The sequence below is a fragment of the Rhinolophus sinicus genome, linkage group LG16 (genome assembly GCF_036562045.2).
Source record: "Rhinolophus sinicus isolate RSC01 linkage group LG16, ASM3656204v1, whole genome shotgun sequence".
NCBI lineage: Eukaryota > Metazoa > Chordata > Mammalia > Chiroptera > Rhinolophidae > Rhinolophus > Rhinolophus sinicus.
This window is the reverse complement of record NC_133765.1, coordinates 37,334,084-37,349,987: the sequence shown is the minus strand read 5'-3', so window position 1 is coordinate 37,349,987 and position 15,904 is coordinate 37,334,084. Positions and strand designations below refer to the sequence as shown.

The 15,904-nt window shown below is 53.5% G+C and overlaps 1 protein-coding gene across 2 annotated transcripts in view; it reads right to left on the bottom strand.

Annotated features, from left to right (window-relative positions):
* The window catches only part of TMEM132C (transmembrane protein 132C), a 248,787-nt gene that overhangs the window by 18,495 nt on the left and 214,388 nt on the right, over nucleotides 1–15,904 (bottom strand). The window contains exons 1-2 of one of the 2 annotated variants that reach the window (XM_074321411.1): nucleotides 12,796–13,035; nucleotides 1,129–1,272 (exon numbers count right to left, since the gene is read on the bottom strand). Coding sequence is in view for 1 of the 2 variants with exons in the window: in XM_074321410.1 (XP_074177511.1) it covers nucleotides 1,129–1,272 (144 nt within the window). In the remaining variant the exon portion in view is untranslated. Of the gene's footprint in view, nucleotides 1–1,128; nucleotides 1,273–12,795; nucleotides 13,036–15,904 lie in introns of those variants that run through there. The other variant, XM_074321410.1, reaches the window with a different exon arrangement.

Here is a 15,904-nt window from a genome sequence, read left to right as displayed (position 1 = left end):
TTGCAGGACTCGAGGAGTTGCACCGGCAACCTTGTGGTTGAGACCCCACTGACCCGTGTGGGAATCGAACCGGCAGCCTTTGGAGTTAGGAGCACGGAGCTCTAACCGCCTGAGCCACCGGGCCGGCCCAGTTCACAGAGTGTTTAACACCTGTGCTGTCAGACTCCATTTGAGGGGAGAAAAAAACCCACCATTATCTGGGTGCTTTCCTTTGGATCTTTATGTTTTTTTCTGAGTGTGCTTCTGGGATTACAAAAAATATAGAGAAAGACCAACTGCTTCATTTCTGGCTTGGAAAAGCCCTCACGCTGTCTTATTCCTTGAGCAAGTGTGGTGGGTACATTGCCATGGCAAGTGTTTGTGGGAAAGACGAAGAACTAGGGTCCCTCCTTCAGGAAACTCAGACGGAGAGCAGTGATTCTCCAGGAGCGCTGTCTCTCGGGAGGGCAAGATGGTAACTATGTGAGACTTGCCGGCCATATGGTCTGTCGCAACCACTCAGCTCTCCCTCAGTAACGCAAAGGCAGCCACAGACAATGTGGAAACAGGTCTGAGCCATCGTGCTCCAATAAAACTTTATCTACACAACAGACGGCAGGCTGAATTTGGTCCATGGCTCGTAATTTGCCTTATAGAACAGTGGTTTCATCAGCTGCCCCATGGGCCAGACCCACCTTGCAGATGGATTTTATTTTTAATTTTTTGCCCATTTAAAAAAATGTATCATTGGTTGCCATCACTGAAAAACAATGTGACTTTCACATCAAATCCAAATTTTCAGTTTCTCGTGAAGAAATCACGATACTAAATTCATTGACTGAATATCGGCTGCCCTTCTAGAACAAGGCGTGTGTGATTTTTCCCCTCAGTCCTGCAAACCATCAGCTTAGCTACTGCAGGCATTTGGGGTCAGACCCACGGCCCACAGCACACCTGATGAAAACCAGGTTGGCATGATATCAAAATAAAGAGATGGACGCGGACACCGTGAGCGGGTGGACCGGAAGTGTGGTGTGCACAAGCCAGCCGCTGGAACCTCGTGTTTCACAGGGTGAGACTCTCTTACGGAACAAGATTCCCAAGTGACGTCCCCACCAGCTCACTCCAGATGGTAACGGCATCACTTACCTTGATGACGTCCTCGTCCGTGGCCTTGCACTCCACAGACTCTGAGATGTCCGTCACGGCACCATTCTCCTCCACAGAGACCACCTTGACGGGCAAGGAAACCGTCTGTCCCGTGAGTATGGCGGTGTTCAGGATTTCCGTGTCCTGCCGGAAGAAGCAGACATACCTGGGTCAAGGAGCTTTTTGGTCGGACGCGAGCAGCAACCTCCCCAGGTCTGGGCCAGCGGTCCTTGTTTACACACCATAGTACTTACCTTTGGAACCTGGGCGAAAGGGCCATTGTTTGGGGCAACTTCCCAAGAACGTCGAACAATTAATTTACTTTGGGTTTATTTATGACCATCTCCCTAGCTTCCAACAACAATCAGAAAATGTTTATTTCTCTTCTCTGTTGCAGAGACCCAGAAGAAGTTACACGTCAGTTAGGTTTTGCTTGTGAGCAGCTGAAAGTACTACTGGCCAGTGTGAGGAGAAGGCACTGTGATGGGATGGGTAATGCACCTACCCCCAAGATGCCATTGTTCGAATCCCCAGAACCTGTGAATCTGTTCCCTTACATGGTACAAAGGGCTCTGCAGTTGTGGTTCAGTTACGGACCGTGACGTGCAGAGATTTTCCTGGATTACCTGGGTGGGCCCAATGGAACCATAAGAGTTCTCAGAAGGGGCTCAGAGGACAAGGAGGAGGTGTGGTGATAGAGGTGGGGTCACAGTGACACCATCACGAGCGAAGAGACGTGGGTGGCCTCTGCAAGCTGGAAAGGACCAGATTTTCCCCAGAGCCTCCAGAAAGAACACAGTCCTGCCTGGACCTTAATTTTAGCCCCGTAAGACTCATTTCTGCCTTCTGCCTTCCGGAGCTGGGATATAATAAATTGGTGTTAATTTGTTACAGCAGAAACAGGAAAACGAATACGGGTTCTTACTGGCTGGGTCCTGGCTCACTCACAGGAACAAAGGAGAAGCTGAAGGAGGCATTGGAACCGCAAGGCCCAGACCGGCTTCCACGTTACTGAAAACAGGAAAGAGTGGACCATCTCTCCAGAGTGACGTGGAATGAATGGCGTCAACCGTCCCTATCCCCGAGCCACTCTGCTTAAGAATGAAATGCTCTGGATGGAGACTCTACTGGGCCTCACCTGGCTTAAGGGCCCGTCCGTTATCCAGGGAGGTGGGGCTACTTTGACTGACAGGCCTGTGAGAGTGAGTCCCATGGGAGAAAGGTAGAAGACAGAATAACCAAATCCCATCAGGCAAAGAACAGCAACAGTGGTTCTTTATCCCCGAACACCCACGGTCACCCCACCTTGGTAATGGACACCAGACCACTGGGGCTTCGTTTGCGTATGCAGACCTCTAAGCAAACCGAACTGCTGTCCGTCTGCTGCCCATGGGAGCCCCTGCCATCGCAGTTATGGGGACTTTGGCTTGTCCTGTTCATATTAACTTCATGCAAAGTGTCATCTCTCACGCATGGTGTGATTTGCAGACTGATGGAGGAAATGCCTTCTCTCTTCAGTCTGCAGATGCTACCTGCTTGCACTTTTGAAATCTTTCTCTTTATGGCCGGATAAAGATGAAAGAGGGCCCATGGCTTTGGAGCATCTCTGGTACCTTTTACCTTTGGGCTGATGTCTCCCAAAGCCCCTCTCCAGAAACACTGCTCCACTTTGAAGCAGGAGATGCAAGGGGAGAGGTTTTCTCAGTTCTTTCCCAGGGAAGCAATTGACACAGAAATGACCTTTTGCATTACACAGGACACAGTTGAAACAGCCATCAGGTATAAGGCAAGTCCCAGCCTCTGTCTGATGCCAATGCCATCAGCCAGCACTTCAGTGAGCCTCTGCCCTGCCTTCTCCCGGGCTCGCTGAGCTGGGGCTGCAGGCTGGGCAGCTGGTACATCCGCTATTACAGATGCTAAGAATACTGCAGGACTCCCCCAAGTCCACCCTCAGGCTCATTACAGGTAATACGTTCAGAGTTTGCTCTTCCCATTTTCTCTCTCAGAATGGCCTTTGGCTAATGGCTTCATTAAAGCCCCAAACTCCCTCATGGATCAATTGTGATTAGCTTTCAAGTGGTTGCTGCAATCTCCTCTCTCTCTCTCTCTCTCTCTCTCTCTCTCTCTCTCTCTCTCACACACACACATACACACATGCACACACACAGTCACACCCTCACACTCTCCTCTACCTAACATTTCCTATCCCTGATCTGAATTACTGCCAAGATTAGACTGGTTTAGCAGAGAATGGCAGCCGTGAGAACACCAAACGCTGAAGGAAGTCTTGGCCTCCAGGCCTGGCTGGCTGAGGCGCTCGGGGGAAGGTCCCTGTACTTAGAAATCACTTTCCTGATGCATCGCTCCGGTGGGTGTTTGTCACTGGGAGTCTGTGGCCCTGGCTTCTACTCTGCGTTGACGCCAACTTTCTGTGTAACCCGATCCTGTCTCTCACCTTTTAGAATCTCTGTCTCTTCATTTTACAAGTGAGGGGTTGAGCCAATCATCTTTCCAGCTGGCAAATCTTACACACCCATGGAGAGTCAACCGCCAGGTAGGGCACACTGACTGTGCACCCAGCGTGTTCTTGTCACTGGATGACAAAGTAGTGACCCAGAGTGACAAGTCCCTGCTCACACACAGGCAGATAGGATGGCAGGGAGACGCGAGTACACAGACACTCAAGCTGCAGACACCGTGCTCGTCAGGACTCTTTCCTTAACTGGTGGTGAAAGCCCAGCTCACATTGGTCTAAGCAAAGAGGGGACCGACTGCCTTGTGTGGTTTACATGTCCCAGGGGAGAGGCCTCAGGAGGAGCAGAACCTGCCGACACCGTGACCTTGGACGTCCAGCCTCCAGAACGGGGAGAACATTCAAGTTCTGTTGTTTAAGCCGCCAGCCTGTGGCGTTTGGCGGGGGCAGCCCAAGCAGACTTCTACAGGACTGTGACATAACCCTGGACGTTAAGGTGGGAAGAGGGGCTAAGAAACATCCTTGATCGTGACCCGAGAAGGGGCCATTGGTATCAGGGAGGGAAGGGACAGACTCTTGGCAGAAGCACAGAGGGGTGGTGATGGTGTGTCCGGAGGCTGTTACATCCCAGGCCTGGAGGGCGTGTCGGGGACTCGGGGGGATGAGGGGGGAGGGCACGGGTCAGGGGATCCCCACTGAGGAGGAAGCTGTGGCTGCCTTTCCAGCCGCGCGGCACATTTGAGGGGGTACAGTAATGAGGTACTGCACGTCCTCTGATCCCGAGCGAGCGGCAGTCGGGTTGGCTTGCACTGTCCCCGTCCCCAGAGTGCAGGCACGGCGATGGGGTTACAGACGACACCAGCAAACCCTGCAGCAGCAGGAGGACCCGGGCACAAAGCAGGCCCGTCGGCCGGCTGAGCGCAGAGGTCGCTCGTCGGTCCTAGGGACTCGGAGCCCATCAGAGACAACGACGTGCCAGGATGGAAGGAAGCGCTCCTGGACAGTTAAACACACGTGTGTGCGTGTGCGTGCGTGACACACTGACCCAGCGACACAGAGGGAGATGAGCCGGTGACTCCTCCCAAGTGCCTTTCAGGCGAGCAGGCGACGTGCCCAGCAGGCCAGCGAGGTGGCTTTCAGAAGCTGGGGACCCGGAGGAACGGACGTGCAGGGCGGGCAGGGTGAGCTGAGGCGCCGTCACCTCTTGCAGCTCGCTCTGGGGAAAGCCTGGACGGCACCTGCCCTCCCTCCCTCCCGCCCTGGGAGCTGGGAGCTGCTCAGCATCCCCGGGGACACGAGGGCTCCTGCAGACATGAGAACACACCCATCAATGCGTTCAGAGCCCCCAGACGCACTAGCACGGACCCTGGGTACCCGCGATCTCTGTGTTGTTACAGCGTTTCTCCCCGTGGTTACTGTTTCTTCTCTCCCTCCACCCCTCCCGTCGCGAAGCAGAGAGCGGCCCCGCTGCGCTGAACAGAATCAATAAAGTGCGGTACTTTAAATCACTGTCGTTTCCAGTTTGAGCAAAGCCGGAGGCTTCGGAGAAAACACGCTCTGCTACTGGATTCGCCCTCATAAATGTAAATTGGTTTTGCCCTTTTCCTGTATTTTTACAAATCGTATTTTTAATTTTTAAATAAATAAAGAACACAGAGTTACTTGTGGAGCGTTAGAAAGACCGAAGGGGGTGAGCCAGCTAAACGGACGTTAGACAAGCCTGACTGGCGAGGGGAGGGGCACGCACCCCAGGAGTGGGAGTGAACCCGCACTAGCACCCCCACCGCAGGCTGCTCACCAGGAGAAACGAGCGTGGCAATGTGTTCTGTGCGTACGGCGGGATGTCACTCGGCCATGAAAAGGGTCGAAGCCCTGGTACTCGCTACAACGAGGACAACGAGTGAGAGAAGCCAGGCACAGAAGGCCGCATAGTATGTGATTCCACTTCTATGAACTGTTCAGAGCAGACAAATGCATAGAGACAGGAAGCAGCGGGGTGGGTGCCAGGGGCTGGGGGAGGGGGACTGACCACTTAAAGGGCTTGGGGTTTCTTTTTGGGGGTGATCAAAGTCTTCTGGAATCAGATAACGGTGATGGCGGTACAACCTTGCAAATAGACTAAGACTCATTCAATGACAGGCTTTCTAATGATGCATTTTTCGGCATGTGAATTACATCTCAATACGAACAGAAAGAAAGAAAACAGCGCGTGGACAGACCACAGCCGCGCCAGGCCATGGGGCCTCCGTGAAGCCAACCAGTCCACCCACCCTCAGTTTCCTCGTCCCAGGAACAGGATGCAGAGAAAACACGTCTGCAGCTCAGACCCCAGGCACCTGACCTTCTAAACCAACACGGGGGGTTCACATCTCACGAGGGGCTGAGGACGGGGTGGGCTTAAGCTACGACGTCCAGAGAGCAGGAAACCACCTCTCACGCACATGTGTCTCGGGGGCATTTAGAGGGAGGACTTCATAGAAAGGGAAAAACAAAGATGACATCGGGGCAGCGCTAGCTCCGTGCCAGGTGCAGCTAAACGCTCTCATTCCTATGACCAACCCACAAGGCGGGAGTCTTAGGATCCCCACTCTCCAGATGGGGGAACGGAGACCCAGAGCTGGTTCAGGGGTTCTCCGGGGTCCACAGCCCGCAGGTGACCCACCCGCTGTGAACGGGGCCCCACCGGCCTGGAAGGTGTGTCCTTGACCACCTGTGTCCTCCTTCTGGTCCAGGGTGAGGACCTGGGGCGGACCCGCCTGAAGTCCTGCCTCTGCCTCTTCGGGCCATTCTTTACATTCTCCAAGCGTCGGTTTCCTCGGCTGTGAACGTGGGGACTAACTAGGGTTGCTGGGAAGATGGAATCCGATCATGTCTCCGAATTGACTGTCAGGGTTTGGAACCAAGTCCGTGGGGCCTCAAAGGGCAGCTGGGAAGCATAAATGGGACGTGTCTGGGATTAGGCGACTCGTGCATGGAAAAAAGCCAATGCCCCACTTTCCACCTATTGGGGCCGTGGAGGGGGAGGGACAGAAAATAAAATAAAAATAACGCGGGTGCGTAGCAAGCATCCAACGCAGCACAGAACCTGGAGTGACAGGCTGTTTGCGCCTTCTGTATTCGTTTCAGGTTATTTTGTCTTTTATAAAAGAGAGAAAAATGTGGCTGATAACTTTGTCATTTTCTCCAGTCCTGTTCCTCCGTTTCCCTCCCTACCCCAGGGCATCACTAAGGGGACCGTGCCATCATTTTCCGGGTAGCGATTTTATCCTTTAATCGCATATTCCTGTGTATGCGAATTAAACACGGTGCCATTCCCACCTTTATGTGGCTTAGAATCACGCTTTACACAGTCAGCCCAACATTTCACATGGGACTTTCTCTGCTCTTTTCTCTGCTCACCAGGACGTTTCCCGATGTCCCTGTCATGGGTACGCATCTCCCTGACACCCAGATGTACACACCGACCTAATCCTCATCTCAAAGAGCGACCGGACGTCCATCACGCAGCTTTCCCACGTTTTACTTCCCACCCCCCACCGACGGAACTGTAGAATTTCCAAACGCTCCTTCTGTGGGCACCCAAGTTTCTCTAGCATGTATTGTACCGGTGGGATTGCTCGGGGAGTGGCACGCACGTTTGCTTCTGTGATCCTGCCACACTGCTCCACTTTTCTATGGATTTGTGAGCCAAGGGGGACTTTTACATTTGTCAAGGCAGAGAGTGGAGAGAGGAGGAGAGAGAAGAGAGGAGAAAGGGTGGGGGGAGAGAGAGAGAGAGAGAATGTGACAGAGACTGTGTTCTGCAAAGCCTAAAATATTTACTATCTAGCCCTTTACAGAAAAACCTTGCTGATCCCTGGGCACGAAGATCATTTTCCCAAAGGGATGGGGCTCTCAGCCCATCCCCCGAGGGCCCTCCAACCCGTCTGTGTTCAGGCCCCGTGGTTTGCAGAGCCCATGGTGCCCGCATCGTGGACGTGCTAACTCCCATCATCCTTACAGCCTGTCTCTCCTCAGTGGTCGTCTCCTCGCATTCACTGTTTCAGTCAGACGTTGCCATCAGTGCCATGACTGCACCCCTCGCTGGACTTGGGCAGATCTGCGTTGCCATATGTTGCTTTGCAGGGACCTGGGGGTCTGGCACCCACGAGAAACGCTGCCCTGAAGCAGACGGACGCACATGAAATAGGCAGGGACATTTGAAGTGGGGATCTTTTTGCGAGTGGTTCCTAATTGACAGGTGGTTATTTCCATGTTGTGACAGCTTTTGGTTCCCTGCACACACCTTATCTCTAGGAACGCAAATGTGATACTCGAGCAAGAAGCCCCTCCAGGTGGCTCTTTCACATGTCAGGAGGCACAGAACATTGTGGAATGGCAGCTTGAAAAGGAAAAGCACGTGGCAGACACGTGAACGGTCTCGGCTGGAGCACAGTGGGTTGGGAAAACATGCCACAAGAAGGACGCTTCTTGGAAGAGGGATGCTTGAGACAGCTGGACGGGGCCCTGCTGGTGGGGCAGACTCTGGGAAGATCCAAGGTCCTATTCTGAAAACCAAGAAGGGAGTCCGGCCGCAGGTCTCCAGATGGCTGAAAGCCCGTTGCTGCTGTGACCCCGTCTTGCTGCCTGTATCCGGCTGCCTGGCCTGCCAGGTCTGGGCTGCTCTGGGCTTGGTTTTCCTCATCTGTGAAATGGGGTGATCCCACTTTCCTCGAGGTTGTTCTGAGGATTTCACGAGAGAACCTACGCGAGACCCCCAGCTCAGTGCCGGGCCCAGAGGTGGCCACCCCCTAAACACGAGCCTGTTGTGCTTTATCCTGGAAAAGAGAGTCCAAGAGCTGTGACTTTGAATTTCAATGTCCTATGTCAAGTCGCTCCTGAGCACCCCAGCCTCGCGGTTCTAAGGAGAGCACTCAACCATCACTAATTTGGGAACTAATTTAACGTCGCTTGGAAGTCGATGGAGGAGTCATTTAATTAAACTTCTAATTCGATCCAGAGGCATCACCAGCAGGACCCCAGGAGGTGGGGATGGGCTTTGCTGTGGCTCCAGAGACTTGAAGCTGAACCCCAGGGTGGGGGGTGAACTGGCGCCAATCCCTCGGAGAATCTGGGGGTACGACCAACCTTCCAGGGAGTGATAAAGGCCCCTGAAGCAGAGAAAAAGAGCTCCCTCTAATTCCTGCCTGCTAAACCACGGCCAGGTCTGCCTGGCAGAATAATATGTGAAGCTATTAATCTAATTTTGGTTTCCCTCTGTGGTTTCACCATCCTTACCACCCAATTCAAGCCCAGAAACCCGTTCTGAGCCGGAGTCTTTGGAGGAGGGAGGGGCAGGATGACAAGCAAACCCCAAATTCCCCAGAGGGGGTAGGTTTACAAGTTGACAGAGTCTTGGCCAAAATCAGGAGAGAGAATGGGTGTCCTTGCCTCTACCTCCCCTCTGGGAAGACAGAGTCCCCCTCCCGGGAGGAAGCTGTGGATTCTGAGCCAAGGGGACAGTGTCCCGTGTCTGGACAGCACCCCTAGCAAGAGGCAAAACAAGTGGGTGTCCGGTGTGTCTACGCAGCCACACCCCTGGTCTCCGAGGCCCAGAGGGCACCCAAAAAAGGCGGGGACTCCGAAAACAAAACGATTGGGTTTGGAGGAAATCGAGCCTCAAGATACTGTAGGAAAAGCGGCCAGCTGCCACTCAGTACCCACTCTCCTCTTTTTCCTTAGTAGCTGAACCATGATTTTTTGGGGGGTGGGATGAGGGTAGAGTGGGGAAGAGAACCCAGCTAAAGGGCCATACATCTCAGTCCCTTGTGGCCAAATGTGGCCTGGGACAATGGCTCTCACGGTCTCCTGCCTGGATCAGCAGCTCGGGCCCCACCTGGGAACTTGTTAGAAACGCACATCCTTGGGCCCCACCCCGGCCGGACCTACTGAGTCAGAAACTCTGAGGGTGGTGCCCATGAACCTTTGTTTTAACAATCTCTCCAGCTCTCGGATGAGGCTGAAAGTTTGAGAACTATTGTTCTAGTCCAAATGTAAGCAGGAATATTCTGAGGCACTTTATGAAATCTGCTTAGTGGGGGCTGGACTGAGGAAGTGGGGGCGGGACTTAGATGTTCTTTCGACCTTTTTTCCTCTGGTTACCTGGAATACAGATACAATGGCTGGAATACCATATGGAACCACGAGGCAAATCTGGAAATGAAAGCCACTCGCTGAGGATGGTGGGGTAGAAATCCAGACGACTACAGAGTGGTCATGGGCTTAGTTACATACGTGAGATAAACTTCCTTTATGTTTCGGCTACTGGTTTCAAGGGTTTTCTGTTATACTCAGGCAAACCGAAAGCTAATTCATGTAGATCTTTCTCTGCATGCTGGAGATGGTGGAGGGCGACTGCTACTGGCTATCCCGGCGTGCAACATTTCCAGTTGTGTAACCATGAGATAGCAAGTCTGGGGCGAGGGTGCTGGCTAGATGGTGGCTCCCATTTGGGAATGGCAGGAAATGGTAATAAGTCCCACTGAGCTCGGCTAGAGGTGGTGGCGGGCGCCTGTCTGAGCAAGCCTGACAGCAGGGCTAAGCAGAGACTGACAATTCAGCCTAATTTATAGCAGACAAATCACTCCTGAGGGCGCTTCATTTCCCCAATTCCAGGCATCCTAGTGAAAATGACAGCATGGGCCACCCCGCAGCCAATTGGTATGCTGATTAGTGAGGGTGTTTGAAATGAGGGTTCTGGATTCAGGGCAGGTGAGCACAGGGAAATGCTCTCTGATTAACAAGCTGACTTTGCCAGGTATAACCAGCTATTTACATACTCCTGTCATGAAGAATGCATTCTGTACACACACACACACACACACACACACACGCACACAGGCCTTGTGGGGGCGGCCTCTCGAAATCCCAGCTACTAATGGAATTTTCCCTCTAACCAGTCGGATGCAGACACCCAGTCCCACTGCATGGCTCCATCTAACAAATGTTGTCATCAGGGAGCGCAGGGGACCCTTGTTGTGGGCCGGCTTGCAGACGACAGGCCAGCTGGAGCTGGCAGATTGGGTCTGCTACCTGACCAACCACACACCTCTTCCGTTCCCATTTCCTAATGAAAGCATCCCCCAGGATGCGGTGATTTCTCGGGAGAATTGATTTTAAAACGCTCAGGAGGATGTCCACGGGGAAATGGAAACTGACACTCTGGTCTTTTGCTCCTTGCCTTGGCGTTGGGCTCTGCAGGAGCAGCGAGGGCCAGGGATGGAGAGGCAGGAGGGGGGACGGTCCAGCAGGAGGCCTTTCTCTTCCTGACGTTGCAGGGAGCCAGAGAAAAGAACTCCCGGATAACTGGGCCAGTCCAGCCACACCCAAGTCGTTCCCAGTTACTCGCCCTCCTGTGTCATCTCTGCAGGTCTTCACTTTGCAATTCCTTCTAGAAATCTTAGCACAATGAATAGTGGAGCAGTTAGGGTCCACATCTAAACCCAGAAAGTATTCAACACTCCAGAGCATAGAGCGTGGCAGGGTGCCATGAGCTGAGGGAGACCAGCTCAGCTGCGCCGGGGACGGCTACAAATGGCCACGCCAGCCCAGGTTTACGGGGCCTCACAAGGCGCCAGGCAGTAAGCATTCAGAGGCACGATGGTCAGAACCCACATTACAATGACTTATGTCTATCAGTTTGCTAGGGCTGCTGCTAGAAAGGCCCACAAACTGGGAGGCTTAGAACCACAGAAATGTCCGAGCTCGAGGTGGAGCAGGGCTGGGGTCCCTCTGAAACCTGCAGGGGAGTCCTTCTTGCGTCCTCCAGCCATCCCTGCTGTTCCCTGGTGTGTAGAGGCCTCGCTCCCTTCTCTGCCTCTGTGGTCACACAGCCTTTTCTCCCGTGTGTGTGAATCCGTGTCCAGATATCCCCCTTCTCATAAGGACACCAGCTGTACTGGATTAGAGCCCGTCCTGAGCTCATCTCAAGTTGATGACATCTGCAAAGACCTTAGTTCCACATAAGGTCCCATTCACAGGTATTCTGGGCTAGGACTTCAATATTATTTTTGTGGAGGGATTATCCTTATATCCATAAGAATGGCACTTCCTCCTTTGCAGAGAACTTTCACGTGGATTATTCCCCCATTTGACCATCAACATGGTGAGTGGAAGGGCTGCTGTTACTGCACTGGGGGAAACTGAGGCCGAGGACGTGTGTCTGGACCTTCCACTCTCCTGACAGCCAAGCCTCCGCGTGAGCACCTCCCTCTGAGCTGACGCCGAACTCACCAGCCAGCTTTCTCCTGAGTAGTGACAGTACCACTCCCACCACAGGCCACGGCACAGCGGCCACGACTCTGAGTTTCCCAGGACGACGCTGTCCCTGGCCTCTCGCCTGGACTCATCATTTTCTCCTCCCAACACCCCGACGAGGCAGGTATTTCACTTCTCCCCCCTCCACAGGGGGTTTTAGAAACCTGCGCTAGAAGTTTGTAGGCGCTAAGTGTGTGTGGGGGAAACGCAACGACCCTGTGCTCTGGGCCACTACACCATCGGGCAGCCGCACCCCTAAAATACTGCGAATGGATGTTAAAAAAGCAAATGCACCAACTGACCATCTCAGGGGAGCTCCTTTAAAACACGCAGCTCTGTGAAGAGGTCATTCAGATGCTGGCCAATCCACCCATTTCCTGTGTAACAGCCAGTGACCCGCTCACCTCTATGGAGTTTCAATACATTGTCAGCAGCGCAAAAGAACCCCCACCCCCAACCCCTCACCCCGTTAGCAGCCTCTCCCCACCCTCTCTGCCCCGGCCCCTGGCAACCTCGAATCTGCTTCTTGTCGTTATGGATTCGCCTGTTCTGTCCGGACATGTCACATAAACGGGGGAGCACACCACACGTGACCTTTTGTGACGCTTCTCTCACGGGTGTCGTGTCTCCAAGGTTCCCTCACGTAGAGGAGCGTCAGCGCTCCGCTCCTTTCCGTGGCCGAGTGGTGCTGCAGTGCATGGATGGACGGCCTTTGAATGTCCATTCATCCACGGATGGATGAGTGAGCTGTTATTGGACCACTTTTTGGCTGGTGCTAAGGACATTTACCTACTTGTGTGTGTGTAGGGAAGTCGGTGTTCATTTTTCCCACGCGCATACCCACGAGTGGGGGCTGCAAAAGCTCCTTTTTAAAGCCAGGTAATGACATGGACTCTTACCTGAGATGAAGTATCTTCCTTGGACGCATTTGCACTGAGAAAGTTACAATAACCCCGAGGGTTTATGGACCCCCTTTCCTCCAAAGCGGCCCAAACACTTTTCCTAACACAATGCAATCCACTCCTCGGACCTCTGGGCAGCGGAAGGTTGTGTTTCCCGGTCCTTTCGCAAAGCCGCGGTGGCAGCGAGCTGGGCTTTGCCCCAGGTCAGTGGCCGGGAAGAGCAGATGCTGACCGCCAGTCAGGCGCCCTGTCTCAGGGTCCCTGGCCCCCTCTCCATGTGCAGGCGTGCGGTGACATCTCCTTTTTCCTGTGAATGCCGCTTCTTGTGCCTCTCGGGACACAGTGTTCCGAGCCCCGAACGCTCCTAGACTGCATCTGGTGAACTACCGCCCCTCTCGTCCGTTGGCTGCCTTTCCAGCTGCCTCTTAATGAGTGTCTCCTCACGGCTGACCCTTTATGAGCACAGGAGTGCTTTGTGGGAACTCGTGTCTCTTCCGATGTTTGAAGCACAGATCAATGGGGTGTTCTGAGGCAAACTTGTCTCACTTCCCATTTCGGGGAAACAGGAAAGGGTCCTCCTTGTGTGTGACGTGTGCAGCTCAGCTCCTGGCACACACCCCTTTGACGTGAAGCCTGGCTTCGAGCATTATCTGACCTACGTGGCCACTGGATCATATTCCACACAGCAGACAGGGGGCGCCCCTTACAACCTGAATGAGATTGGGTCCCTCCTCTTCCCACACAGCCTTCTGTTTCCCAGCTCACTCAGAGGAAAGCTGCACTGCTGTGGGATCCTGGGGCTGCACTGGTTTCTGGGCCTTCCTCTCCCCCTCCACCTGCTTTCTGGCCGCCGCAGTCTCTGCTGCGCCTTGAACACGACCGAGGTTTTGCATATGCTGTTCCTTCTGCCTGGAATGCTTTTCCTCCAGATATCCGCATGGCTCCATCTGTGGGTCTCTCTGTTCACATGTCACCTCCCCAGCACCACGCCTCCCCACCGGTTGCCCACTGTGCTCTGCAGCGCTCTGAGCCAAGACAGCATACATGTCATTTCAACTTTGGGGCGATGTCTGTTGGGGCAATGCAGGCTCCATGAGAAGACATCCTGCCTATCTGTCCTGTTCACGCCTCCATCCCCAGTGCCCGGAACAGGGGCTGCTCACGGGAGATGCTCCACAGACATACGTGGAAAAGATGAAAAGAAAAATTGCACGCCTTCCTAGTTGGTGGTTCTAAAAGCATTTAGAGGGAGGGAAACTGAGGGCTTCTAGTCTAGGAAATGCAGTCAAGACCCTGGGGGAGTCGTCGCCTGGCAGCGCCAGCCTTGGGACAAGGCAGCGACCTTGGGTTTGGCAGAGAGACAAGGACCGGCAAGGGCGCAGAGCCCACAAGGCAGGGATGGTGGAGCTCAGGGCGACCCCCGTGCCTCAGGCCCAGGGACCCACATCGTCCTGAGCGCTGCAGTGCTGGCGTGGGCAGCAGGAGAGCCAGGAGCTGTTGCAAACATGTGAGGGGGGTACAACCTCCAAGAAGAACTGGGATGAACTTGCTTTTTATGGGCCTGATGTAATGGGAGGCAAGGGCAGAAATCAGGGCGAGTGATGGTTTTGCTGTACGTGTAGGTGATGATGCAGGCGCAGCCAGCGTGCTCCCTGATTGGTCAGTGTTATGCCTCTGATCTGTTCTGATCGGTTGGAGTTTGTGCCATTCCAATCGGTAAGGAGTTTGCCCATCCCTTCAGACTGCAAAAGGGGCACTGAAGGTCACAAAAGAGATTCTGCACTTTCTCCGGCACTCTGTACCTGGCCACGATGACACCCTAATCTCCTGCTGGAAGTGGCCCAGCAGTTACGTTTTACGTGACGCTTACACAGAGGTGCCTGGACGGTCAGAACACAAAGGTTGTTGGTCTTGCCCAGATGACCTACAAAGGTCCAGGCACGCGGGTTTTCCACACTGGAGAACTGTGTTCACTGCGTGAGTCACACGCAGTTAAAAACAAGCCTCATTCCTCTTCCTTATTGCAGCTCCGAGTTCCTGCCAGCAGTTACCACTGGAGAAACACAGCCTCACAATAGTGAACCATTCAGCAGCTCAATCCTGGGGAGTTACAACTTGTCTCCAACGGTAGCTGAGCAAATTTCCCTCCCTCCCTGAGGACACACACTAACAGCTCTGTAGGCTCCTGGTAACAGACCAATAATTCTGGGCTCCGTCACCACGGGGAAACTCAACTCCCACCTCATTTACTCCTAATTCGCTCACCGTGCAATCTGGGGTGCAGGCACCGAGCTTTACTTATCCATCAATTTACTTTTAATACAAGATGGAGATGCTATTCCAAAACGTTCATTTAAAACAAGAAAGCAATTCAATTTAAGAAGGCCCGCGTCTCCAGAAGGTCCAGTGCTACAACCGAGTTATTAAGCAGGGTCATCCTTTGGGATGGGCACGTGCAATATGTGGTACCAAGTTCCCAGAGAAATGTCACTTTTTTAAAGCAACCTCATCGAGAAAGGCCATTGAGGAATAAGTACTTTATTCCTCCAAAGTTGTAGTGTCTTTCTGTTTTCAATACTTTTGCATCACTTAAATTGTACAAAAGCTCTTGCTATGAATCAAGGAGGTTTCCAAGGCTGGCCCCGAGGGCAGAGCCTGCTCCAGAACCGTAGGAAGGGGGCTGAGATGACCAGTGGCACCTGTGTTGCTTCTGCCCCTATGGTCCTGTCACCACAGCACACACCCAGCATGAGGGTCACCCCAGGTGTCCACTCAGACCTGGGACTCCTCTCTTTCCTGAGCCCCTGGAAAGAACACAGGACCCAGACCCTCTGCAGCCAACAAAACATGAGTGCAAGTGATGTGTGCTCCTTCTGGGTCCAGGTAAGCAGGTAAGAGCCAGTGTGTCAGCTGTCTGCTTTCTCCATCCCTGGGGGGACAGCCTAGGGTGGCAGGATGGTGTGTCACATCTGAGTCACCAGGTGTGGTGTCCAGCTGGACACAAGAGAGCTCTCCGGCAGACACGCTCGCACCCAAGCATGAGGGACAGAACTAAGTGGGCGACCCTGCCCAGGGCCCTGGGCTTTCAGAGGAAACCACATGGAGA